At 39.4% G+C, this 25895-nt stretch overlaps 1 protein-coding gene across 6 annotated transcripts in view; it reads left to right on the plus strand.

Moving 5' to 3' along the window:
- Positions 1-25895, plus strand: part of CFAP70 (cilia and flagella associated protein 70) — a 112043-nt gene that overhangs the window by 79423 nt on the left and 6725 nt on the right. For 4 of the 6 annotated variants that reach the window (XM_032595218.1, XM_030334368.1, XM_030334372.1 and 1 more), the window contains 6 exons: positions 4191-4349; positions 5095-5216; positions 11052-11204; positions 11732-11893; positions 13548-13637; positions 18569-18670. In XM_032595218.1, coding sequence (XP_032451109.1) covers positions 4191-4349; positions 5095-5216; positions 11052-11204; positions 11732-11893; positions 13548-13637; positions 18569-18670 — 788 coding nt within the window. The remainder of the gene's footprint in view (positions 1-4190; positions 4350-5094; positions 5217-11051; positions 11205-11731; positions 11894-13547; positions 13638-18568; positions 18671-25895) is intronic. The other 2 variants (XM_032595220.1, XM_032595221.1) reach the window with 2 other exon arrangements.

The raw sequence follows: 25895 nt of genomic DNA on the forward strand, positions 1-25895 counted from the left end.
CTGCATCGATTGACAGGATCATATGGTTATTTTCTTTTCTTTTATTAATGTGATGTATCACATTGTTTGATTTGCAAATGTTGAACCAGCACTGCAGCCCAGGAATGAATCCCACTTGATCATGGTGAATAATTCTGTTTATATGCTGTTGAATTCGATTTGCTAGTATCTTATTGAGAATTTTTGCATCCATATTCATCAGGGATATTGGCCTGTAGTTCTCTTTTGTTACTGGGTCTCTGTCTGGTTTAGGAATCAAAGTAATACTGGCTTCATAGAATGAGTCTGGAAGTTTTCCTTCCCTTTCTATTTCTTGGAATAGCTTGAGAAGGATAGGTATTATCTCTGCTTTAAACGTCTGGTAGAACTCCCCTGGGAAGCCATCTGGTCCTGGACTCTTATTTGTTGGGAGATTTTTGATAACCGATTCAATTTCTTCGCTGGTTATGGGTCTGTTCAAGCTTTCTATTTCCTCCTGATTGAGTTTTGGAAGAGTGTGGGTGTTCAGGAATTTGTCCATTTCTTCCAGGTTGTCCAATTTGTTGGCATATAATTTTTCATAGTATTCCCTGATAATTGTTTGTATCTCTGAGGGATTGGTTGTAATAATTCCATTTTCATTCATGATTTTATCTATTTGGGTCATCTCCCTTTTCTTTTTGAGAAGCCTGGCTAGAGGTTTGTCAGTTTTGTTTATTTTTTCAAAAAACCAACTCTTGGTTTCGTTGATCTGCTCTACAGTTTTTTTAGATTCTATATTGTGTATTTCTGCTATGATCTTTATTATTTCTCTTCTTCTGCTGGGTTTAGGCTGCCTTTGCTGTTCTGCTTCTATTTCCTTTAGGTGTGCTGTTAGATTTTGTATTTGGGATTTTTCTTGTTTCTTGAGATAGGCCTGGATTGCAATGTATTTTCCTCTCAGGACTGCCTTTGCTGCATCCCAAAGCGTTTGGATTGTTGTATTTTCATTTTTGTTTGTTTCCATATATTTTTTAATTTCTTCTCTAATTGCCTGGTTGACCCACTCATTCGTTAGTAGGGTGTTCTTTAACCTCCATGCTTTTGGAGGTTTTCCAGACTGTTTCCTGTGGTTGATTTCAAGCTTCATAGCATTGTGGTCTGAAAGTATGCATGGTATAATTTCAATTCTTGTATACTTATGAAGGGCTGTTTTGTGACCCAGTATATGATCTATCTTGGAGAATGTTCCATGTGCACTCGAGAAGAAAGTATATTCTGTTGCTTTGGGATGCAGAGTTCTAAATATATCTGTCAAGTCCATCTGATCCAGTGTCTCATTCAGGGCCCTTGTTTCTTTATTGACCGTGTGTCTAGATGATCTATCCATTTCTGTAAGTGGGGTGTTAAAGTCCCCAGCAATTACCACATTCTTCTCAATAAGGTTGCTTCTGTTTATGAGTAATTGTTTTATATATTTGGGGGCTCCAGTATTCGGCGCATAGACATTTATAGTTGTTAGCTCTTCCTGATGGATAGACCCTGTAACTATTATATAATGTCCTTCTTCATCTCTTGTTACAACCTTTAAAGTCTAGTTTGTCTGATATAAGTATGGCTACTCCAGCTTTCTTTTGGCTTCCAGTAGCATGATAAATAGTTCTCCATCCCCTCACTCTGAATCTAAAGGTGTCCTCAGGTCTAAAATGAGTCTCTTGTAGACAGCAAATAGATGGGTCTTGTTTTTTTATCCATTCTGATACCCTATGTCTTTTGGTTGGCGCATTTAATCCATTTACATTCAGTGTTATTATAGAAAGATACGGGTTTAGAGTCATTGTGATGTCTGTATGTTTTATGCTTGTAGTGATGTCTCTGGTACTTTGTCTCACAGGGTCCCCCTTAGGATCTCTTGTAGGGCTGGTTTAGTGGTGACAAATTCCTTCAGTTTTTGTTTGTTTGGGAAGACCTTTATCTCTCCTTCTATTCTAAATGACAGACTTGCTGGATAAAGGATTCTCGGCTGCATATTTTTTCTGTCTAGCACACTGAAAATCTCGTGCCAATTCTTTCTGGCCTGCCAAGTTTCAAAAGAGAGATCAGTCACGAGTCGTATAGGTCTCCCTTTATATGTGAGGGCACGTTTACCCCTTGCTGCTTTCAGAATTTTCTCTTTATCCTTGTATTTTGCCAGTTTCACTATGATATGTCGTGCAGAAGATCGATTCAAGTTACGTCTGAAGGGAGTTCTCTGTGCCTCTTGGATTTCAATGCCTTTTTCCTTCCCCAGTTCGGGGAAGTTCTCAGCTATTATTTCTTCAAGTACCCCTTCAGCACCTTTCCCTCTCTCTTCCTCCTCTGGGATACCAATTATGCGTATATTATTTCTTTTTAGTGTATCACTTAGTTCTCTAATTTTCCCCTCATACTCCTGGATTTTTTTATCTCTCTTTTTCTTAGCTTCCTCTTTTTCCATAACTTTATCTTCTAGTTCACCTATTCTCTCCTCTGCCTCTTCCATCCGAGCCGTGGTGGTTTGCATTTTGTTTTGCATTTCATTTAAAGCGTTTTTCAGCTCCTCGTGACTGTTCCTTAGTCCCTTGATCTCTGTAGCAAGAGATTCTCTGCTGTCCTGTATACTGTTTTCCAGCCCAGCGATTAATTTTATGACTATTATTCTAAATTCACTTTCTGTTATATTATTTAAATCCTTTTTGATCAGCTCATTAGCTGTTGTTATTTCCTGGAGATTTTTCTGAGGGGAATTCTTCCGCTTGGTCATTTTGGATAGTCCCTGGTGTGGTGAGGGCCTGCAGGGCACTTCCCCTGTGCTGTGGTGTATAACTGGAGTTGGTGGGCGGGGCCGCAGTCAGTCCTGATGTCTGCCCCCAGCCCACCGCTGGGGCCACAGTCAGACTGGTGTGTGCCTTCTCTTCCCCTCTCCTAGGGGCGGGATTCACTGTGGGGTGGCGTGGCCCGTCTGGGCTACTTGCACAATGCCAGGCTTGTGATGCTGGGGATCTGGCGTATTAGCTGCGGTGGGAAGGCAAGGTGCATGGCGGCAGGGGGGGCAGGCTTAGCTTGCTTCTCCTTAGGTGATCCACTTCAGGAGGGGCCCTGTGGCAGCCGGAGGGAATCAGATCCGCTGCCAGAGGTTTGGCTCCGCAGAAGCACAGAGTTGGGTGTTTGCGCGGAGGGAGCAATTTCCCTGGCCGGAACCGGTTCCCTTTGGGATTTTGGCTGGGGGATGGGCGGGGGAGATGGCGCTGGCGAGCGCCTTTGTTCCCCGCCAAACTGAGCTCTGTCGTCCGGGAGCTCCGCAGCTCACCCTCCCTTTGTCCTCCAGCCTTCCCGCTTTCCGAGCAAAGCTGTTAACTTATGACCTCCCAGACGCTAAGTCGCGCTTGCTGTCGGAACACAGTCCGTCAGGCCCCTCCACTTTTGCAAGCCAGACTCAGGGACTCTGCTTGGCCGGCGAGCCGCCCCTCCGCCCCGGCTCCCTCCCGCCAGTCCGTGGAGCGCGCACCGCCTCGCCGCCCTTCCTACCCTCTTCCGTGGGCCTCTCGTCTGCACTTGGGTCTGGTGACTCCGTTCTGCTAATCCTCTGGCGGTTTTCTGGGTTATTTAGGCAGGTGTAGGTGGAATCTAAGTGATCAGCAGGACGCGCGGTGAGCCCAGCGTCCTCCTACGCCGCCATCTTCCAAAAGCCCTCGATGATGGTGATTTTTGAACACTGAGATAAAATGAGTAGAATTCCTGTCCTTCAAGAGTTTTAATTTAATCTAAAAATATATTAACTTTCTTGACATGCTGGGTTTAGCAAATAACTTTTATGATAGGTATTTGTTTGACATTTTCATGACTTAGGCTAGCAGGAGGGTTGGACTAGGGGTCCTAGTTATAGAAAGCTGTGCTATCAGTTTAGCTTGTACTCTTCAAATTATTCAGAAATGTTAAAAGTTTGGGGCACCTGGCTGGCTTAGTCAGTGGAACATGGGACGCTAGATCTCAAGGTTGTAAGCTCGAGCCTTGTTGGATCTAGAGATTACTTAAAAATAAAATCTTTTTTTAAAAAAAATATTAAAGGCTGCAAAAGAAGTCTGTCCTTACAATATTTAGGTAATATGTTTCTTATGCTTTGAAAATAATTATATTTTATCTCCTGTAATAACCTTTTAATATCCAATGTAGGAAGGTGGGGTTTTTTTCTCATTCAAGTTTAATCTATTTAGGACCAAGAGATCCATCATACATTCTAGATGACTTTCTTGAAGAATCCTCCAAACTGCAGTCTGATTCACGAGAAAACATTTTGTCCCTACAATATCAAGATCCAACTATCAGCCAAAAACCATCCAAAATACTTCTCAAAGACATACCAGCAAAGAAAGGTACTTAGGAATAAAGATTTCCACTTGAAAGAAGGGCGTAAACAAACTAGACAATGATGAAAACACTTATGATTACCAAAATGGTGATCTTAACTTGTGTGAAGTTGATTAGTCATATCACCTAAGTTCCTTCATATGAGGCTAAACTCTGATAATCCAAATTCAGTAGTGTAGCTCTTTCCATAAGCAAGGTTTTATATTATCTCAGAGAAGCAGCTAACTACAGGCTTATGATTTTCTTTTTTCTTCAAGTTTATTTACTTTGAGAGAGAGAGAAAAAGAGAGAGAGAAGCAGAGAGAGAGGTAGAGAAGGAATTCCAAATAGGCTCCGCACTGAAAGTGTGGACATGGCACTCTGTGGAGCTCAAACCCACAAACCATGAAATCATGACGTAAACTGAAATCAAGAGTCAGATACTTAACCAACTGAGCCACCCAGGTGCCCCCAAACTTAAGATTTTCAAACAACGATCATTTTTAGAATATCTACATCACATTCAGGATGATCTGCATACATTAAAAAACCATTTCATTGGTTGTGACTTGCATTTGGAACCACCAGTAGACTAACCTTGAGAACTTTTGAGATCTTTAGGGACCATTGCTATAGAGGAATCTATTGCTTTTCAGGTTATAACCTCTCTCATAGATTAGAATAGTCTCCTTGCTACATTTGTATGTCTGAGCTTCCGACATTCTTTTCCTTTATGTCTAACCATCTATTCTTTTAATATAATAATTTCAGAAACATCAAAATGTCAAGATTCATCAACCTTTTTGCATCCCAGCCCTTATGGTGTTTCCCAAACTCCTGCCACCATCTTCATGGAGACCATACACTTCTTGATGAAGGTCAATGCTGTGCAGGTCAGAATATTTGGAAAAGGGCAAGTAGATAGAAAGATTTTAGCGAAATGATTATTCAGTGGTACCTTTCCAAGCTTTAATATTATGATACAAATATCAAATATGCTTTCGAGGGCACACTGTAGGCCCAATGGTGTGAATATCCAAATGTGAACCACTCTCATCATTCATGATGAAAATGCAAATTGAGATAGTATCAAATTGGCAAATAATATTACCCACTTTCAGTGAAGTAGCAGTGAAATGTACCTCACTATACATCTGCTCCCTGAAGAATACCAGCAGAGCAAAATCAGGCTCTAAAGGCATATGTAGCCTAATATCACTTTATTATCGGAATTCATATTATGTGAGTGTTGGGGGTTAACAGGAGGCTAATTATACCCTCATTTCTCTCTAGGTTGTAAACAATTGGAAGCAGATACACAGTGCTATGTGGGGAATAAAAATATTAAAGTTATTACTTGTAACACTGGGCTGCAGGGGCGCCTTGACTCTTGATTTCGGCTCAGGTCATGATCTCACAGTCATGGGATGGATCTCCACGTTGGGCTCCATGCTGAGCATGGAGCCTGCTTAAGATGCTCTCTCTCCCTCTCCCTCTGCCCCTGCCCCACATGTGTGAATACAGTTTCTCTCTCTCAAAATAAATAAATAAAATCTTTTTAAAAAATGGGCTGGAGAAGCCCTACAAGAGCTCCTAAGGGGGATCCTGTGAGATAAAGTACCAAAGACATCGCTACAAGCATAAAACATACAGACATCACAATGACTCTAAACCCATATCTTTCTATAATAACACTGAATGTAAGTGGACTAAATGCGCCAACCAAAAAACATAGGGTATCAGAATGGATAAAAAAACAAGACCCAGTTATTTGCTGTCTACAAGAGACTCATTGTAGACCTGAGGACACCTTTAGATTGAGAGTGAGGGGATGGAGAACTATTTATCATGCTACTGGAAGCCAAAAGAAAGCTGGAGTAGCCATACTTATATCAGACAAACTAGACTTTAAACTGAAGGCTGTAACAAGAGATGAAGAAGGGCATTATATAATAATTACAGGTCTATCCATCAGGAAGAGCTAACAGTTATAAATGTCTATGCGCCGAATATGGGAGCCCCCAAATATATAAAACAATTACTCATAAACAGAAGCAACCTTATTGAGAAGAATGTGGTAATTGCAGGGGACTTTAACACCCCACTTACAGAAATGGATAGATCATCTAGACACATGGTCAATAAAGAAACAAGGGCCCTGAATGAGACACTGGATCAGATGGACTTGACAGATATATTTAGAACTCTGCATCCCAAAGCAACAGAATATACTTTCTTCTCGAGTGCACATGGAACATTCTCCAAGATAGATCATATACTGGGTCACAAAACAGCCCTTCATAAGTATACAAGAATTGAAATTATACCATGCATACTTTCAGACCACAATGCTATGAAGCTTGAAATCAACCACAGGAAACAGTCTGGAAAACCTCCAAAAGCATGGAGGTTAAAGAACACCCTACTAACGAATGAGTGGGTCAACCAGGCAATTAGAGAAGAAATTAAAAAATATATGGAAACAAACAAAAATGAAAATACAACAATCCAAATGCTTTGGGATGCAGCAAAGGCAGTCCTGAGAGGAAAATACATTGCAATCCAGGCCTATCTCAAGAAACAAGAAAAATCCCAAATACAAAATCTAACAGCACACCTAAAGGAAATAGAAGCAGAACAGCAAAGGCAGCCTAAACCCAGCAGAAGAAGATAAATAATAAAGATCAGAGCGGAAATAAACAATATAGAATCTAAAAAAACTGTAGAGCAGATCAACGAAACCAAGAGTTGGTTTTTTGAAAAAATAAACAAAACTGACAAACCTCTAGCCAGGTTTCTCAAAAAGAAAAGGGAGATGACCCAAATAGATAAAATCATGAATGAAAATGGAATTATTACAACCAATCCCTCAGAGATACAAACAATTATCAGGGAATACTATGAAAAATTATATGCCAACAAATTGGACAACCTGGAAGAAATGGACAAATTCCTAAACACCCACACTCTTCCAAAACTCAATCAGGAGGAAATAGAAAGCTTGAACAGACCCATAACCAGCGAAGAAATTGAATCGGTTATCAAAAATCTCCCAACAAATAAGAGTCCAGGACCAGATGGCTTCCCAGGGGAGTTCTACCAGACGTTTAAAGCAGAGATAATACCTATCCTTCTCAAGCTATTCCAAGGAATAAAAAGGGAAGGAAAACTTCCAGACTCATTCTATGAAGCCAGTATTACTTTGATTCCCAAACCACACAGAGACCCAGTAACAAAAGAGAACTACAGGCCAATATCCCTGATGAATATGGATGCAAAAATTCTCAATAAGATACTAGCAAATCGAATTCAACAGCATATAAACAGAATTATTCACCATGATCAAGTGGGATTCATTCCTGGGATGCAGGGCTGGTTCAACATTCACAAATCAATCAACGTGATACATCACATTAATAAAAGAAAAGAGAAGAACCGTATGATCCTGTCAATCGATGCAGAAAAGTCCTTTGACAAAATTCAGCATCCTTTCTTAATAAAAACCTTTGAGAAAGTCGGGATAGAAGGAACATACTTAAAGATCATAAAAGCCATTTATGAAAAGCCCACAGCTAACATCATCCTCAACGGGGAAAAACTGAGAGCTTTTTCCCTGAGATCAGGAACACGACAGGGATGCCCACTCTCACCGCTGTTGTTTAACATAGTGTTGGAAGTTCTAGCATCAGCAATCAGACAACAAAAGGAAATCAAAGGCATCAAAATTGGCAAAGATGAAGTCAAGCTTTCACTTTTTGCAGATGACATGATACTATACATGGAAAATCCGATAGACTCCACCAAAAGTATGCTAGAACGGATACATGAATTCAGCAAAGTTTCAGGATACAAAATCAATGTACAGAAATCAGTTGCATTCTTATACACTAACAATGAAGCAACAGAAAGACAAATAAAGAAACTGATCCCATTCACAATTGCACCAAGAAGCATAAAATACCTAGGAATAAATCTAACCAAAGATGTACAAGATCTGTATGCTGAAAACTATAGAAAGCTTATGAAGGTAATTGAAGAAGATTTAAAGAAATGGAAAGACATTCCCTGCTCATGGATTGGAAGAATAAATATTGTCAAAATGTCAATACTACCCAAAGCTATCTACACATTCAATGCAATCCCAATCAAAATTGCACCAGCATTCTTCTCGAAACTAGAACAAGCAATCCTAAAATTCATATGGAACCACAAAAGGCCCCGAATAGCCAAAGTAATTTTGAAGAAGAAGACCAAAGCAGGAGGCATCACAATCCCAGATTTTAGCCTCTAATACAAAGGTGTCATCATCAAGACAGCATGGTATTGGCACAAAAACAGACACATAGACCAATGGAATAGAATAGAAACCCCAGAACTAGACCCACAAAAGTATGGCCAACTAATTTTTGACAAAGCAGGAAAGAACATCCAATGGAAAAAAGACAGTCTCTTTAACAAATGGTGCTGGGAGAACTGGACAGCAACATGCAGAAGGTTGAAACTAGACCACTTTCTCACACCATTCACAAAAATAAACTCAACATGGATAAAGGACCTGAATGTGAGACAGGAAACCATCAAAACCTTAGAGGAGAAAGCAGGAAAAGACCTCTCTGACCTCAGCCGTAGCAATCTCTTACTCGACACATCCCCAAAGGCAAGGGAATTAAAAGCAACAATGAATTACTGGGACCTTATGAAGATAAAAAGCTTCTGCACAGCAAAGGAAACAACCAACAAAACTAAAAGGCAACCAATGGAATGGGAAAAGATATTTGCAAATGACATATCGGACAAAGGGCTAGTGTCCAAAATCTATAAAGAGCTCACCAAACTCCACACCCAAAAAACAAATAACCCAGTGAAGAAATGGGCAGAAAACATGAATAGACACTTCTCTAAAGAAGACATCCGGATGGCCAACAGGCACATGAAAAGATGTTCAACGTCGCTCCTTATCAGGGAAATGCAAATCAAAACCACACTCAGATATCACCTCACGCCAGTCAGAGTGGCCAAAATGAACAAATCAGGAGACTATAGATGCTGGAGACGATGTGGAGAAATGGGAACCCTCTTGCACTGTTGGTGGGAATGCAAATTGGTGCAGCCACTCTGGAAAGCAGTGTGGAGTTTCCTCAGAAAATTAAAAATAGACCTACCCTATGACCCAGCAATAGCACTGCTAGGAATTTACCCAAGGGATACAGGAGTACTGATGCATAGGGGCACTTGTACCCCAATGTTCATAGCAGCACTCTCAACAATAGCCAAATTATGGAAAGAGCCTAAATGTCCATCAACTGATGAATGGATAAAGAAATTGTGGTTTATATACACAATGGAGTACTACAGGGCAATGAGAAAGAATGAAATATGGCCCTTTGTAGCAACGTGGATGGAACTGGAGAGTGTGATGCTAAGTGAAATAAGCCATACAGAGAAAGACAGATACCATATGTTTTCACTCTTATGTGGATCCTGAGAAACTTGACAGAAACCCATGGGGGAGGGGAAGGAAAAAAAAAAGAGGTTAGAGTGGGAGAGAGCCAAAGCATGAGAGACTCTTAAAAACTGAGAACAAACTGAGGGTTGATGGGGGGTGGGGGGGTGGGTGATGGGTATTGAGGAGGGCATCTTTTGGGATGAGCACTGGGTGTTGTATGGAAACCATTTTGACAATAAATTTCATATATTGAAAAAAAAAAATGGGCTGGAGATGTGACTGGTCTCAGATTTGACTTACCTGACAGGTAGAATTACTGGAGAATTACCCCCTTCTCCCAGAGAAGAACATTCTGTGAGGTCTTCCTACCACATGGGAAACAAGAAATATATCCATGAAGCAAGGAGTCAGAAAGATCCGGGAGCCAGGAGAGTGGCTCTGATCCTGCAGAGTGCATGTTCCACTTGAGGATGAGGAAGCTCAAGAAAGGGAAAGAATTATGACCTGGCTTGGAGTGGGCCACGTCAAACAAGAACTTTTAACACATTAACCTTTCCTAGTAGAGAAACAGACTTTCTGTCTCTCGGATTAAATAAGTCACTATCACCCCATGGCAAAGAGCCAGAAATGCAGGTAGAGGGAACAGCTACAGAGCCTCCTCCCACTATTTTCCTAAGAAGGTATAAGTGTTAGTGGAAGTTTCTATATTATAGGCTAAGATGAGAACAGAGGGAGAAGAAAAGAAGGGCTTCCCCTCTGCTGAGCAGGTACATCTGACTTTGTCAAATTTGCAAGCTTTGTATAGTATTAAAAACAAAGAAAAGCCCAAAGTATAAAACTGGCAAACATAAATGAGAGTTTGTCAGAAACAGACATTTACTTTTCCAAGTCCCAAGTCTAGAACTTTAGAAGAGGGGTTTTGCTTTACCATAAGTTTCCTTAGTAATTACAGCTGCCTGAAAATGTTACCTCATGTATAAATGAAGTGATTGATGAAGTGCTTTTGTCTGCAACATAACAAATACAGGCTAAAACTTATATAGTACAATGACCAGCAAGACCAGAATGTCAATATTTTGTGACTATGTGAGTAGCTGGTAATGGAACCATGATGTGCTGAATCTTTATAATTCACCTCTAATTTTTGAAGTTGATAATCATTTCATTCTATAATATGTTTCTTATTAGTTGTTTTCAGGGACATAATATTCAACTGCAAGAGCTATGGAACTGAACAATGCAGCCATTTACATATTCCTTATAATCTGATTTTTCCTTGTAGTATGTGCACAGAGTGCTTGCACATGAGCTGTTATGCCCTCAAGGAGGCCCCAGCTGTGAGTATTACTTGGTGCTGGCCCAGACACACCTTCTCAAGAAGGACTTTGCCAAGGCAGAGGAATATCTTCAACAAGCAGCCCAGATGGACTACCTGGTAATAGCTTTTGCTAGAATCTCTTGAGTTTAGTTTAGAAGAGGGGCAAGCAGCCTTTCTTAGAGGTGGTGATGCCAAGTCATGGGTAGATTTCTAGTTACCAGAGTTAGAGGTCATCAACTATCAGTAAACTCATGTATTTCCTTCCATTGTTTTTCTCAAGCAGTTATGAGTTTTGCAAAAGGCAGAGAAAAGGGTAAGGATAGCTCTTTAGCAGATAGTTGATCTATTTCAAGTCTTCTGGACTTCTTCTGTTTTCTCATTGTGAACATTGTCTTGGTTATATTTGAATGTTTTTCTTAATATTTACCCCAAAAACAAAATGGTTTTGAAGAATGCAAGAAAGAAATGAGAGAGCAGACCTAGAAAAATATCTCCCAGTGCAACTGAATGGCCCTCTTTCTAATTGAATGCTATTAGGAAAAGGAAAAAAGGACTTAATCTAATTTTAAATGTTAAACAAAGATCATTAATGTATTTATAAATACCACCTCATCCCAGGTACCACTTGTTCTTTACTTTCTCAGAACCCTAATGTCTGGGGCATGAAGGGCCATCTCTATTTTCTAAGTGGAAATCATGCTGAGGCCAAGGCATGCTATGAGCGAACCATTAGTTTTGTAGTGGATGCTTCTGAGATGCACTTCATCTTCCTGCGACTGGGACACATCTATCTGGAAGAGAAAGAGGTGAGGGATACAGGATGGGGAGTAACCATGTAAATAAATCAGGTTATGGTCTGAGACCTGACTACAGTTCAAGCATTAGCATTCATCTGTGTGGACTACACATACTCATATAATAATGATACTTTTACATCCAAAAGTAAAGTGACTTGACCAACATTAGAGAAACTAGTAATTAATAGAATCAGTATTCAAACCCAGGCAGTCTAATACTACAGTCTGTGGTTTTAACCACTATGATACTAAAAAGCTGTATCATAAATGTATACATTTATACAATAAATGTTATTGTAGTTACTATTTAAGCAAACTTCCTTTTATTAGCAGTAGTAAAAACATTCTTAGCTTGACTTTATTAATGGAAAATATCAAAAGACCTTCTCCAAACTTCTTCCTCAGCACAGAGGTTTATAGTTTATTTGGCTGAGGGTAGCTAGCCCCATTCCATAGGACACTCTGACCTGACTCTTTAGTAATTACTGTCCATATTTTAGGAACCACCCCAAGACCTTCTAAAAGAAACTTTCTGTTATGGAAAATTTCAAATACATATAAAATAGAATAGTAGAATGAACCAACATGGGCTAACCATCCCATGTTAACAATTATCAATATTTTGCCAAAGTCCTTTTGATTCTGTTTTTGTTTTGACTTCATTCCATTTCTGCCTCCAGAACACCCAATTTTCTTTCTATATAAAATAAAACAAGAGCAACAAGAAATTACAATGCATTATAATGTAAGTATGATGGCTCACATAGGCTTGAGAGAGAAAAATCACTATCCCATTGCAGTGTACTTCCCTGAAAGAAACTTTCCTTTCTGACATCATTGCAAGCTGCATCTGAATAGAGCTTCTGACTTATGTAGTCAAGGCAAGCAATTTCCCTAGGCAAGCAATTCTTAGGCTATTTGCTGAGGCTTACCTATAGTTGCATCTCTCACATTGGAGATACAAGACAAGAAGTAATCTACTTCTTCTGAAAAATTTTTTTTAGTTTTTCTTAATGTTTCCTGTATCACTCAGTGCTAAAAAGAGATAAGCTAGCAAACCATGAAGAAACATAAAGGAAGCTTAAATAGATATTACTAAGTGAAAGAAGCCAATCTGAGAAGGGTGCATATTGTATGATTCCAACTGTATGACATTCTGGAAAAGACAAAACTATGGAGATAGTAAAGAAATCAGTGATTGGGTTGGGGAAGGGAAGTGATGAATAGATGGAGCACAGAGGATTTTTAGGACAGTGAAAATACTCTAATAATGGATACATGTCATTATACATTTGTCCAAACCTATGGAATGTATAACATCAAATGCAAACCTTAAGGTAAACCATGGGCTTTAGGTGATGAAGATGTATTAGCATAGTTTCATCAGTTGTAACAAAGGTACCACTCTGATGGGGCATGTTGATAATGGGAGAGGTTATGCATATGCAGCAACAGGATGTATATGAGAAATCTCTGTACCTTCCTCTCAATTTTGCTGTGAACCTAAAACTGCTCTAAACAAACAAACAAAAAAAACAATTTAAGGGTTCCTTTAACTTAGATAGGTCTTTGGTACAACTACAGATGCCCCATGACTAACTTAGCAATACAACATTTGAAACTTCCAGAAGAACAATAGCTTAGGGGCGCTTTCTTCCTACAGTATGAAAAGGCAAAGAAAACCTACCTGCAAGCCTGTAAGAGATCACCTTCGTGCCTTACCTGGCTAGGACTGGGAATCGCCTGTTATCGGGTAAGAGGGTGAAGGCTCAAGACTGTGAATACAGCTGACCTTGATTCCTTGGTCTTCTAAGCACCCTGGACGTTTGTAATGATGGTGGGAAGATTTACTTTTCAAAGGTGTTCAGTAAACTAAACAATCTGTACTATAAGAAAAAAATTCTTTAAAAACTCGCACAAAAACCGGAACCAGGAAGTTATATAATAAAAAATTTCATGTTATTTGGTACAGAAACTCTTAATTTTATGATGTTATCTGTAAGGGGAAAGTGATATGATAAATGAAGAATCTACTCAATTAAATTAAAGAAATTGATTGATTCTTTTTTTTTTTTTTTTTTTTTTTTTTTTTTTTTTTTTTTTTTTTATTTTTTTTATTTTTTATATATATGAAATTTATTGACAAATTGGTTTCCATACAACACCCAGTGCTCATCCCAAAAGGTGCCCTCCTCAATACCCATCACCCACCCTCCCCTCCCTCCCACCCCCCATCAACCCTCAGTTTGTTCTCAGTTTTTAAGAGTCTCTTATGCTTTGGCTCTCTCCCACTCTAACCTCTTTTTTTTTTTTTTTTTCCTTCCCCTCCCCCATGGGTTCCTGTTTAGTTTCTCAGGATCCACATAAGAGTGAAACCATGTGGTATCTGTCTTTCTCTGTATGGCTTATTTCACTTAGCATTACACTCTCCAGTTCCATCCACGTTGCTACAAAAGGCCATATTTCATTTTTTCTCATTGCCACATAGTACTCCATTGTGTATATATACCACAATTTCTTTATCCATTCATCAGTTGATGGACAGAAATTGATTGATTCTTATTAAGCTCTATGGCCCTTCTGTATTCAGGAGGAGATGCTACAGCTTCTGGTAGATTTTTTACTCCACGACCCCTAAAAACTCTCCAGTCACCCTTTCCTTTTTTTTCTTACAATCTTTTTTTTTTTTTTAATTTTTTTTTTCAACGTTTTATTTATTTTTTTGGGGACAGAGAGAGACAGAGCATGAACGGGGGAGGGGCAGAGAGAGAGGGAGACACAGAATCGGAAACAGGCTCCAGGCTCTGAGCCATCAGCCCAGAGCCCGACGCGGGGCTCGAACTCCCGGACCGCGAGATCGTGACCTGGCTGAAGTCGGACGCTTAACCGACTGCGCCACCCAGGCGCCCCATTCTTACAATCTTTGAAAGAGGCATGCATCCTGCTATTCATGTCTAATTTCTTCAATGTATTCTTGATTCTAACCCTCTCATTTTCTCCTAATAACTTACTCTCTTATTTTTTTCTTTTTATTTTATCCTTCCCTTCTCAACTCTTTCCCCATACTTTCCCCCTTCTTATTTAACCACAGTGATAAAAATCAAATGAATTGTCTGTGTTTCCTGTCTCCTCTTCCTTATTGCTGTTTTTTTAAGCATGAAGGTAATATATATTCATTATGGAACATTTAGAAGATACAAAATGTGAAGAAAACATAAAAGCATCCGTAATCCAACCATTCAGTGATAAGCACTGTCAACATTTGAATGCATTTTACTGCAGTCTTTTTTATACATATATGAAAGTAATTTTAATGTATAAAATTGTAAATAATATATTTACTGCTTTGTAATCTTTTTTTTTTAATTTTTTTTCAACGTTTTTTATTTATTTTTGGGACAGAGAGAGACAGAGCATGAACGGGGGAGGGGCAGAGAGAGAGGGAGACACAGAATCGGAAACAGGCTCCAGGCTCTGAGCCATCAGGCCAGAGCCGGACGCGGGGCTCGAACTCACAGACCGCGAGATCGTGACCTGGCTGAAGTCGGACGCCTAACCGACGGCGCCACCCAGGCGCCCCAATCTTTTTTTCTACTTAAACAGTATAGCATTGATATCTTCTCACATCACCAAAGAGTCTATAACACGATTTCAGATGACTTCTTGGTGTCCCCTTGTTTGGATGCATAAATGAAGTGACCATGTAATTTGTCTTACTGACCAGAAACTAAAGAAAACACCTTGGATTAAGCCATGCCACTAAGATGTTTAAGTAATCCCTATTCCCTACCAGCGTTTTAGTCATACTATACCAATGTGTGGACATACCGTAGTTTATCTGATCACTCATTATTGGACATGTTAGTTTCTACAATTATACTATTATAAATGAAGCTGAGATAAACGTTCTTGGACATAAATCTCTATGCTTAATTCTGATTATTTCCTTAAGATCCATCCTTAAAGAATGTAGATTTTAAAAGTCTTTAAATTACAGCATCAATGTGCCCCTAGGAAGGGTATGTACTGATTTATACTCTGCCAGAAGGTATGAGAGTACATTTCACTGTTACCTCATTGAAAGTGGGTAATATCATTTGCCAATTTGATAGGTATCTTAATTTGCATTTTCATCATGAATGAGGTTGAAATCGTGTGATGTGTGTATTTCTTTACTTGTGAATTATCTGTTCATATCCCAGGTCCCATTTACGTTTCACTTCATTGCAATTAGGCTTACCACTTTACCGCTTTACCTTTACCAACTTACTGACCCTTCTGACAGAAGTTCCTGATAACATCCTAATTGCCAGATGCCACAGACACTTAGGTTAAGTCTCTCTGAAGCTTAACTCCATTGAGTGCCTTCTTCCTGAAGCCCTCTCCTCCCTAGGTTTCCATAATACTTCATTTACCTCCTTCCAGTTCCATGCCTTCCTGTCTGGTATCTCTTTCTCAGCCTTTTTTTTTTTTTTTTTTTTTTTTTTTTTGCCAGCTCCTAGTTTTTTTAGCCACCATAATTGTTGGGTCCCCCCACCCCCACTCGGAGTTCTATAGTCAGCCCTCTTTTCCTGTCACCATATTTATTCACCCTAAGAAATAACATCTATCCCAGTGGCCTTAACTACCACTTGTGCCCCAATGAATTATAAACCTTTAATGCATAACACTTTTCAAGTTCTGACCTTTAAACAGTGTAAAATACACCTCAAAATGTGCATAACTGAAATATAACCTATCTCTGAAGGATTCTCATATTCTGAAAGCCTACCCCTTCTCCTGTATTCCATGTCTTCATGAATGGGACTGTAATGAACCCAATCAACCAAGCCAGAAACTTAAAAGCTGTCCTAGGGGCGCCTGGGTGGCTCAGTCGGTTAAGCGGCCGACTTCGGCTCAGGTCATGATCTCACGGTCTGTGGGTTCCAGCCCCGCGTCAGGCTCTGTGCTGAAAGCTCAGAGCCTGGAGCCTGTTTCAGATTCTGTGTCTCCCTCTCTCTGCCCCTCCCCCGTTCATGCTCTGTCTCTCTCTGTCTCAAAAATAAATAAATGTTAAAAAAGCTGTCCTAGTCTACTTCTCCTATTACTTTTAACTAGGCACCAAATATCCTATTGATTTTATCTCCTAAATGTCTCTTAAGTCTGTTGTCTCCTCTCATCCCTATTTTTACAGCTCTAATTCAAGCCTCATCCCTCATCTTCTAGGATAATCTGTCTTCCTTCAATTCATCTCCCACATTGTTATCAAAGTGGCCTTTAAAATCTGGAAATACTATGTTACTCCCCTACTTAAACCATTCAATGGCTATCCTTATTTCAGAATAAAATTTACATTCCTTTGAATGAATACATATGATCTGGTCTCACCTAACACTTTAGTTTCATCTGCTTATTGTCTTTTCCCTAATCTCTCTCTTCTCTCCAGACACACAAGAATACTTAAGAGTTTCCTGACCACACCACATTCTCTTGTGCCTCCATGCCTTTGTATATGATATTGCTTTCACCTGGAATGCTTTCTTCACCTTGTACAGCTAACAAACTCCTTTTTATTCTTCAAGATTCACTTTAGAGCTGCCCTTTAATTTCAGTGCAGAAATATTCCCATTTTCCTATTTCCCTCCACTAGATCATATATATGCTTTTATTACAGAAATGTTTATTCTGTATTGGAACTATTTATGTGTTTGGGTTTTCATTTTGTTTTATTTATTTCTTTACATATCTGTCAGTGAACCCTTTGAGGGTAAAGCTTGTATGTCATCTTTTTATTCACAGTACCTGGTATACTGAATAAATCATTAGCAAGTATAATTGATTGAATAATGTTGGTTGAATAATGAATCAATACATTGATTGAATATTGATTCAATATTTTAGAGACATTTAAGGTGTGGACCAAAGTCTGGGCATTGCTTAAAAGTCATTCTTCATATTGTCTTGGGCCTGGAAACCCATACTTTTCTTTTCTCAAACAGAAAAAAAGAAGAGCTATTTTACTGGGGAGAAGAGTGACTTATTTCTTTCTTAGGTGACCTTTTGGAAGATTTTACAAAGCAAACTTACTTTTAGGAAGCAGCAATGATACCCATGTGTCCAGAGCTCAGGGAGAATTTTAGAGTCTGAATATTGTATTGATTCCTCAAGACTGTGCTGTCAATAACTAATATTAGGGGAAGGGAAGCTGTCTGAGCAATAGTATTTTGGCAGGCTAATGGGACTTTAACCTTAAGAAAGGGGTGCATGATGTAAAGGAAGAAACCACAAATGTATCTGACAGCCTACTGTGTATTGGAAAATCACTGAATGATGCACACACAGTAGTGAATACTTCTGGTTTTCCAATCTTGGCACCTGAAGCTCCATGGTTCAGGGAGGCCCTGATGGGACTGCTGTAGAGGAAAGGAGGAAGAGAGGGGTGTAAGTTGAGAGCCTAGCAGGCAGGACTCCAGTTTGCTCTACCTGGATTTTTAATCAGAGCAGTTCTGCTTTTAACAGGTTGGGCTACCACATAAGATTTTGTTTGAAGAAAGAGTTCTGCTAAAAATTAAAAAATTGAAAACTGTTTGTATAGGTCACACACACCAGTGTTATTTGAACACAATGTTTTTAACTACACTAATTCCAGCTGGCTTAAGGGAAAACTTCTTTGACTTAACTCATACTTTTCTTTTTTCTGTCAAGCTGGAGGAGCTCACGGAAGCTGAAGATGCTCTCTCTGAAGCCAATGCATTGAACAACCACAATGCTGAAGTATGGGCATATTTGGCTCTGGTCAGCCTAAAAGTGAGTGTTTATTAGCCTTACACAGTGCCCTTTTAGGGCAATGAGGTGAGGAACTAAGTAAAGCAAGAGATAGGTAGGTGGCCATTAATGCATGATAGTTGAGATTTAGTGAGTTTCTGATTTGGTTATTATACTTATGAGAAAGGAGAGGCCAAGTCTGAGAAGCTGCTACTTGGAATGTGCTTAAAAATCATATACTCAGGTGTGTTTGTATGGAAACTGAGAGCAAGTCACTTGGGCTTGTTGGTCATAGGTGAGCAGGAGTGGGGTGGGCCAGGACTGATTGTCATCCAGTGTTATGGGTTGGGTGGTCTCTCTGTGTTACTTTTAAGCTGCTCTGCAGTCCCTGGGCAGGGTGTACTAACCAGCCCAGCTCTGTGCATCCCTTTCCTCAAGATGAAGGATATAGTGATCAGAGTCTGGCCTAGGGTTGGGATTAGGAATGCTGAATGGAGAGCTGTGTGAGGGCAGTGACTGATGGTACAGTGGGATGGCAGATGATACTAGGGGGTCGTGGCCATTCTCCTGCTGCCCTCCTTGATGCCTCTTGGCCTGCCTGAGCTCTCAAGCCTGGGACATTGGTATGCATTCCTTGTATAGTCATTCAAACCATGAATCTATAAAAAAATTCCTCCATATCCTCTCTCATCTCCCCCTTTGTTAGTTGTGTATGACCCAGAAAAGCTATATAAGAATCTACTGATAAAAATAAAGGCTGATGAGCATGCCTGGGTGGCTTAGTTGGTTAGGTGTCCACCTCTTGATTTCTGCTCAGGTCATGATCTCATGGTTTGTGAGACGGAGCCCCATGTTGGGCTCTGCACTGACAGCAAAGAGCCTGCTTAGGATTCTCATTCTCTCTCTCTCTCTCTCTGCCCCTACCCTGCTCACTCTCTCTCTCAAAATAAATAAATAAATAAATAAACAAACAAACATTTTAAAAAATAAAGGCTAATGATAAAGGTGCAAACACAAATGCATTACCAAAAAACATAAATAGATTATTCAACAGAAATCTCTGACACACTAGAGCAATTTTTCCCAGAGAGTCCATTGTCTGGTAACTACAAAGCGTCTTCTTTGCAGTTGTCTCTGATTTTTTTTCTCTGAGATAAGAATTTGGGATAGTCTAGACATTTACCTGATACTAATCAGTAAATATATGTTATTTATATTTAAAAGGTGTTTAGTTATATTTAACGACTTCACTCCTGAGTTTGCTTTTCATCAAAGTAGTTTGCTTTTCAAAAGAATAAATACATTTAGGGGTGCCTGGGTGGCTCAATCAGTTAAGTGGCCGATTTTGGCTCAGGTCATGATCTTGTGGCTCGTGACTTCAAGCCCCACATCGGGCTCTGTGCTGACAGCTCAGAGCCTGGAGCCTGCTTCAGATTCTGTGTCTCCCTCTCTCTCTTCTCCTTCCCTGCTTGCACTCTGTCTCTCTCTCTCTAAAAAATAAACATTAAAAAATTTTTTTAAATAAATAAATACATTTTTAAAATGGGAGTGCTCTTGTATCAGAATGTAAACAAGGCCAAAGGTCAGTGAAGGAGATGCTCTACTAGACTTTCTGAAACATGCCTTCCTGTTAAACTTCTGGCTGAAGGTGCTTATCCTTGACATATATGGGAGATTAGGAAGGGCGTATTATGGGAGTTGTGATAGCTACTTTACCTATAGAAAATAACTCTCCTATAATTAAATAATTTGCTCAGCAGTCTAAGATCAAATGGGGAATAATAAGAATGGTGCTTTGTTTTCCAATGGCCAATATGACCTCAAACTGACAGGGAGTATTGTGATTATAAGAGAAATAAACAAAATTAAAATTACTGGTTTTTCTTTTTGGAATAAATGTCTTGAATGTCAATATGGGAGATACCTGAGTTCTTCCCCAACTCTGCCACAACTAACCATGGGAACCTGGGCAAGTCACTTAAAGTTGCTGGACTTCGGGGCACCTGGGTGGCTCAGTCAGTTAAGTGACCAACTTTGGCTCAGGTCATGATCTTGCAGCTCATGAGTTCAAGCCCCATGTCAGGCTCTGTGCTGACAGCTCAGAGCTTGGAGCCTGCTTGGGATTCTGTGTCTCCTTCTCTCTCTTCCCCTACCCTGCTTGTGCTCTCTCTCTCTCTCTCTCAAAAAATAAACATTAAACAAATTTAAATTAAAAAAAAGTTGCTGGACCTCAATTTCTTTATCTTTAAATTAAAAGGGCCAAAATGGGGGCGCCTGGGTGGCGCAGTCGGTTAAGCGTCCGACTTCAGCCAGGTCACGATCTCGCGGTCCGTGAGTTCGAGCCCCGCGTCAGGCTCTGGGCTGATGGCTCGGAGCCTGGAGCCTGTTTCCGATTCTGTGTCTCCCTCTCTCTCTGCCCCTCGCCCGTTCATGCTCTGTCTCTCTCTGTCCCAAAAATAAATAAATGTTGAAAAAAAAAATTTAAAAAAAATAAAAATAAAAAATAAAAGGGCCAAAATGGAAAATTTTAATACACATCTTGTAGAAACTGCTAGGTCAAATAGGAAAAAAATTGAGGATATGTAAGATTTGAATTAAAAAAAAAAAAAAAGGTTGACCTCAAACACCAATATAGAACTCTGTGCTTAATAATTAGAGAATACATATTCTTTGCAAGTACAGATGAGTTGTTCTTAAAAGTTAACCATATGCTAGAGCACAAAGAGAGATTCAACAAATGCATATAGATCACACTACTAGTGAAATTATATGTAAACAATTAAAACTTATGCCAGAAGACATAGATACATTTAAACTTAAATTCATACATGTAATTAATTCATAGGTCTAAGAGAAAATCACTCTTAGAAATTTTCTAAGAGAAATTTCTTGTGGTGGGTAGAGTTCTAAAGATGACCCTCCCCACAAGATTATTCCACCAAATAGTAATATAGGTACTGCTGTCAAGGGATTTTGCAGATATGCTTTCTTTGCTGCTGCCTTTCTAGCTCCTTTAGGTGGAAGGTTAGGTTGTATATTTGGGACCTTTCTTGCTTCTTGAAATAGTCCTGAATTGCGACGTATTTTCCTCTTAAGACTGCTTTTGCTGCGTCCCAAAGGGTTTGGACTTCTGTGTTCTCATTTTCATTTGTTTCCATATATTTTTTAATTTCTTTTTTAATTTCCTGGTTGACGCATTTGTTCTTTAGTATGATGTTCTTTAACCTCCGTGTATTTGGGGGCTTTCCAGATTTTTTCTTGTGGTTGATTACAAGTTTCATAGTGTTGTGATCTGAAAATATTCATGGTATGATCTCAATCTTTTATACTTGTTGAGGGCTGTTTTGTGATCCAGTATGTGATCTATTTTGGAGAATGTTCCATGTGCACTCGAGAAGAATGTGTATGCTGCTGCTTTTGAATAAAATGTTCTGAATATATCTGTTAAGTCCACCTGGTCCAGTGTGTCAGTCAGAGCCTTTCTTTCCTTATTGATTTTCTGCTTAAATTATCTGTCCATTGCTCTGAGTATTAAAGTCCCCTACAATTATGGTATTATTATCTATACATTTGTTTATGCTTGTGATTAATTGATTTACATATTTGGATACTTCCACATTGGGGACATGAACATTTACAATTGTTAGCTCTTCTTGATGGGTAGAGCCTTAATTATTATATAATTCCCTTCTGCATCTCTTGATACAGTCTTTATTTTAAAATCTAGTTTGTCTGATATAAGTATGGCTACTCTGCCTTTCTTTTGACATCCATTAGCATGATAGATGGTTCTCCATCCCCTCACTTTCAATGTGCAGGTGTCCTCAGGTCTAAAATGAGTCTCTTGTAGACAGCATATAGATGGATCTAGCTTTTTTTATCCATTCTGATATCCTATTGTTGCAGACTTTGAGTCTTGTGTTCTCTCTTGTCCAGCAAGAGGATGGATGTAGAATTTTATACAAGAGAGGCTAACGTCCAGGAGGAAATGAGAACCCTGAATAAGGGTCCTTTCTCCATATTTATTAGGATCAGAAGGCTTACATACGTGATGGACATGCAGAAAGAGACAATAAAACAGTGATCATTAACTCGTGTGTGAGAGAAAGGGGGTTAGAAGGTATGTGGTGTTAGGGGTTAGGATCAAGACAAATCAAAATCCTGGTGCCGAGCAGATGGCTGTTTACTGCAGGCAACAAGCACTGTGTCTATGTATCCTAACTTTTCTAGGGGCTAAGACAGATAGAGCATGCTATCTCAGGGTTAACAAGGCATTTTTCTTGCTAATTAGCTCTGGGTGCTTTCACCCTGCTTCAGGGGCTTTCAGCCTCTACCTGTTCTCACTTTCATCCTGTGGAAGCAACTTTCTGCTTGATGCTTTGTTCTACACTGAGCATTTTCACCCTGAGGCGGCTTTTCATCCTAAGCCTTGTTAACTCCTTGGTGAAAGCTCAGAGAATTCTTAAATTTATTCCCCACACCCTATGTCTTTTGATTGGGCACTTAGTCCCATGTACATTCAGAGGGATTAATGAAAGATATGGATTTAGTGCCAGTGTGTTATCTGTAGGTTTCATGTTTGTAGTGATGTCTCTGGTCCTTTGTAGTCTTTGCTACTTTCCACTCAGAGTACCCCTTAGAATGTCTTGCAGGGCTGGTTTATGGTCATGAGCTCATTTAGTTGTTTTTTTTTTTTTGTCTGGGAAAGTCTTTATCTCTTCTATTCTGAAGACAGCCTTGCTGGAAAAGGATTCTTGGCTGCATAGTATACCTATTCAGCACATTGAATATTTCCTGCCACTCGCTTCTGGCCTGCCAAGTTTCAGTGGGCAGGCCTGCTACTACCCTTATGTGTCTACCCTTGTAGGTTAAGGCCCATTTGTCCCTAGCTGCTTTCAGAATTCTCTCCGTATCTTTGTATTTTGCCAGTTTCACTATGATATGTCATGGTGTTGACCTATTTTTGTTGATTTTGAAGGGAGTTCTCTGTGCCTTTTGGAGTTGGATGCCTGTTTCTTGGGGAACTTCTCAGCTATAATTTGTGCACATAAACCTTCTTCCCTTTCCTCTTGCTCCTCTTCTTCCGGAACTCCTATGATACGGATATTATTTCATTTCATGGAATCACTTAGCTCTCTAATTCTCCCCTCATGATCTAGTAATTGCCTTTCCCTCTTATTTTCAGCTTCATCATTTTCCATAATTTTATCTTCTATTTCACCTATTTTCTCCTCTGCTTCTTCCATCCTCGCCGTCACTGTGTCTAGCTTATATTGCATCTGATTTATAGCATTTCTTAATTCAGTGTGACTATTTCTTAGGTCTCTGATCTCTACAGCACTAGATTGTTGTCTTCTATACTTTTTTCAAGCCCAGATATTAGTCTTATGACTGTTATTCTAAATTCTTGTTCAGATATATTGTTTATATCTGTTTTGAGCAATTCTCCGGCTGTCATTTCTTTCTGGATTTTCTTTTGAGGAGAATTCTTCTGTTTCATCATTTTGGTAGGCTTTTGTCTTTTACATGTTTTAGTAGCTTCTTATGTGTTCTGCATGTGCAAGTACTACTGTATTAAAAAGGGCTCAAACACTGTACAGGGACTGGAATTTTAGGAAGTGTTTTTGGAGTGTGTTGTGTGCACTCTATTGTTGCATTTTGGTTGCTCTATCCCACTTGTCAGTCCTCTGCAAAGTTCCTCCTTGATTTTAGTGGTGGAGTGTTTGGACCTTCTACCAGGTGTGCTTTGATTTGTTCATTGAAACAATGGTTTGTCAGGTTTAAAGGTCTCCTTAGTGAAGTTCTAGTTGAAGAGACTCAAGATGAGGCCTGACTGGAGATTTGGGGCAAAGGAAAGTGCTAGAAGAGAAATTCAGGACAAAACCAGAAGGAAAGCTACTACCAACCCCCCAGGGATTTTGCAGATATGTACAGAGATTATCCAGGTGGACCTGTACCATTCAGGTGAATCTTTTAAAAGCAGGGAGTTATTTTCTGGCTGGGGACAAATAGGGAAGTCAGAGGAATTCAAAAAAAAATTTTTTTTTTTCAACGTTTATTTATTTTTGGGACAGAGAGAGACAGAGCATGAACGGGGGAGGGGCAGAGAGAGAGGGAGACACAGAATCGGAAACAGGCTCCAGGCTCTGAGCCATCAGCCCAGAGCCCGACGCGGGGCTCGAACTCACGGACCGCGAGATCGTGACCTGGCTGAAGTCGGACGCTTAACCGACTGCGCCACCCAGGCGCCCCTTTAGCAATAAAGTATTTTTTATATGTTTATTAATTTTTTGTTTTTGAGACAAAAAGAGTGCACAGGGGAGGGACAGAGAGAGAGGAAGAGAGAAAGAATCCCAAGCAGGCTCAGCACTGTCAGCATACAGCCTGATGCAGGGCTCAAGCTCATGAACTGTGAGATTTGGCCTGAGCCAAAATTAAGAGTCAGACGGCTTAACTGACTGAGCCACCCAGGCACCCCAGCAATAAAATATTTTTTAATTAAGATATGTACATTGTTTTTAAAAACATGATGCTATTATTTCTCACTTAATAGACTACAGTATAGTGTAAGCATAACTTGTATATGTACTAGGGGACATCGCTTTATTGTGATATTCACTTTATTGCACTTGTCTGGAACAAAACCTGCAATATCTCTGAGATATCCTTGTGTACTGGAAGTTCCACCATGCCAACAACACACATACTCATAAAAGAAATTGGGGGAAAAGGATTAAAAGGGAATCTACAAACTGAAAGATGAATGAAAAGTTTCACTACTGAAAGAGTAGACAAAAAACAAAGAATGATGGTTATTGTTGGGGGAAGGAGTTGGGAACAGAGTGGATAGGGCCAGGGTGGAAGCAAGACCTTTTACTATATATCTTATTATATCCTTTTGATTTTTACTTATGTATATGTATTATCTGTTCAATAAAGATTAACACAAAGAAGTAGATTTGCAAAGTTGCTGGAAAAAATATTAATATAAAAATCAATATCATCAGAATCAAAGATCATTAGCAACAATCAATTTGAAAGTCTAACTTTAAAAATCTCACTCAAGATCTTATGGATGAAAGTGTAAAACTTTACTGAAGGACATAAAAGAAGATCTAATAAGGATACTATCTATGTTCATGGACCGGAGGTTTTAAGAACATAAAGTTGAAAATATTCCCACATGTCTAATTTTAATGCAATTCCAATAAAAATAATAACAGGTGTTTTTTTTTTTTTTAGGAACTTGATCAAGTAACCCTAAAAT

This window comes from Lynx canadensis, chromosome D2 (genome assembly GCF_007474595.2).
Source record: "Lynx canadensis isolate LIC74 chromosome D2, mLynCan4.pri.v2, whole genome shotgun sequence".
Taxonomy (NCBI): domain Eukaryota; kingdom Metazoa; phylum Chordata; class Mammalia; order Carnivora; family Felidae; genus Lynx; species Lynx canadensis.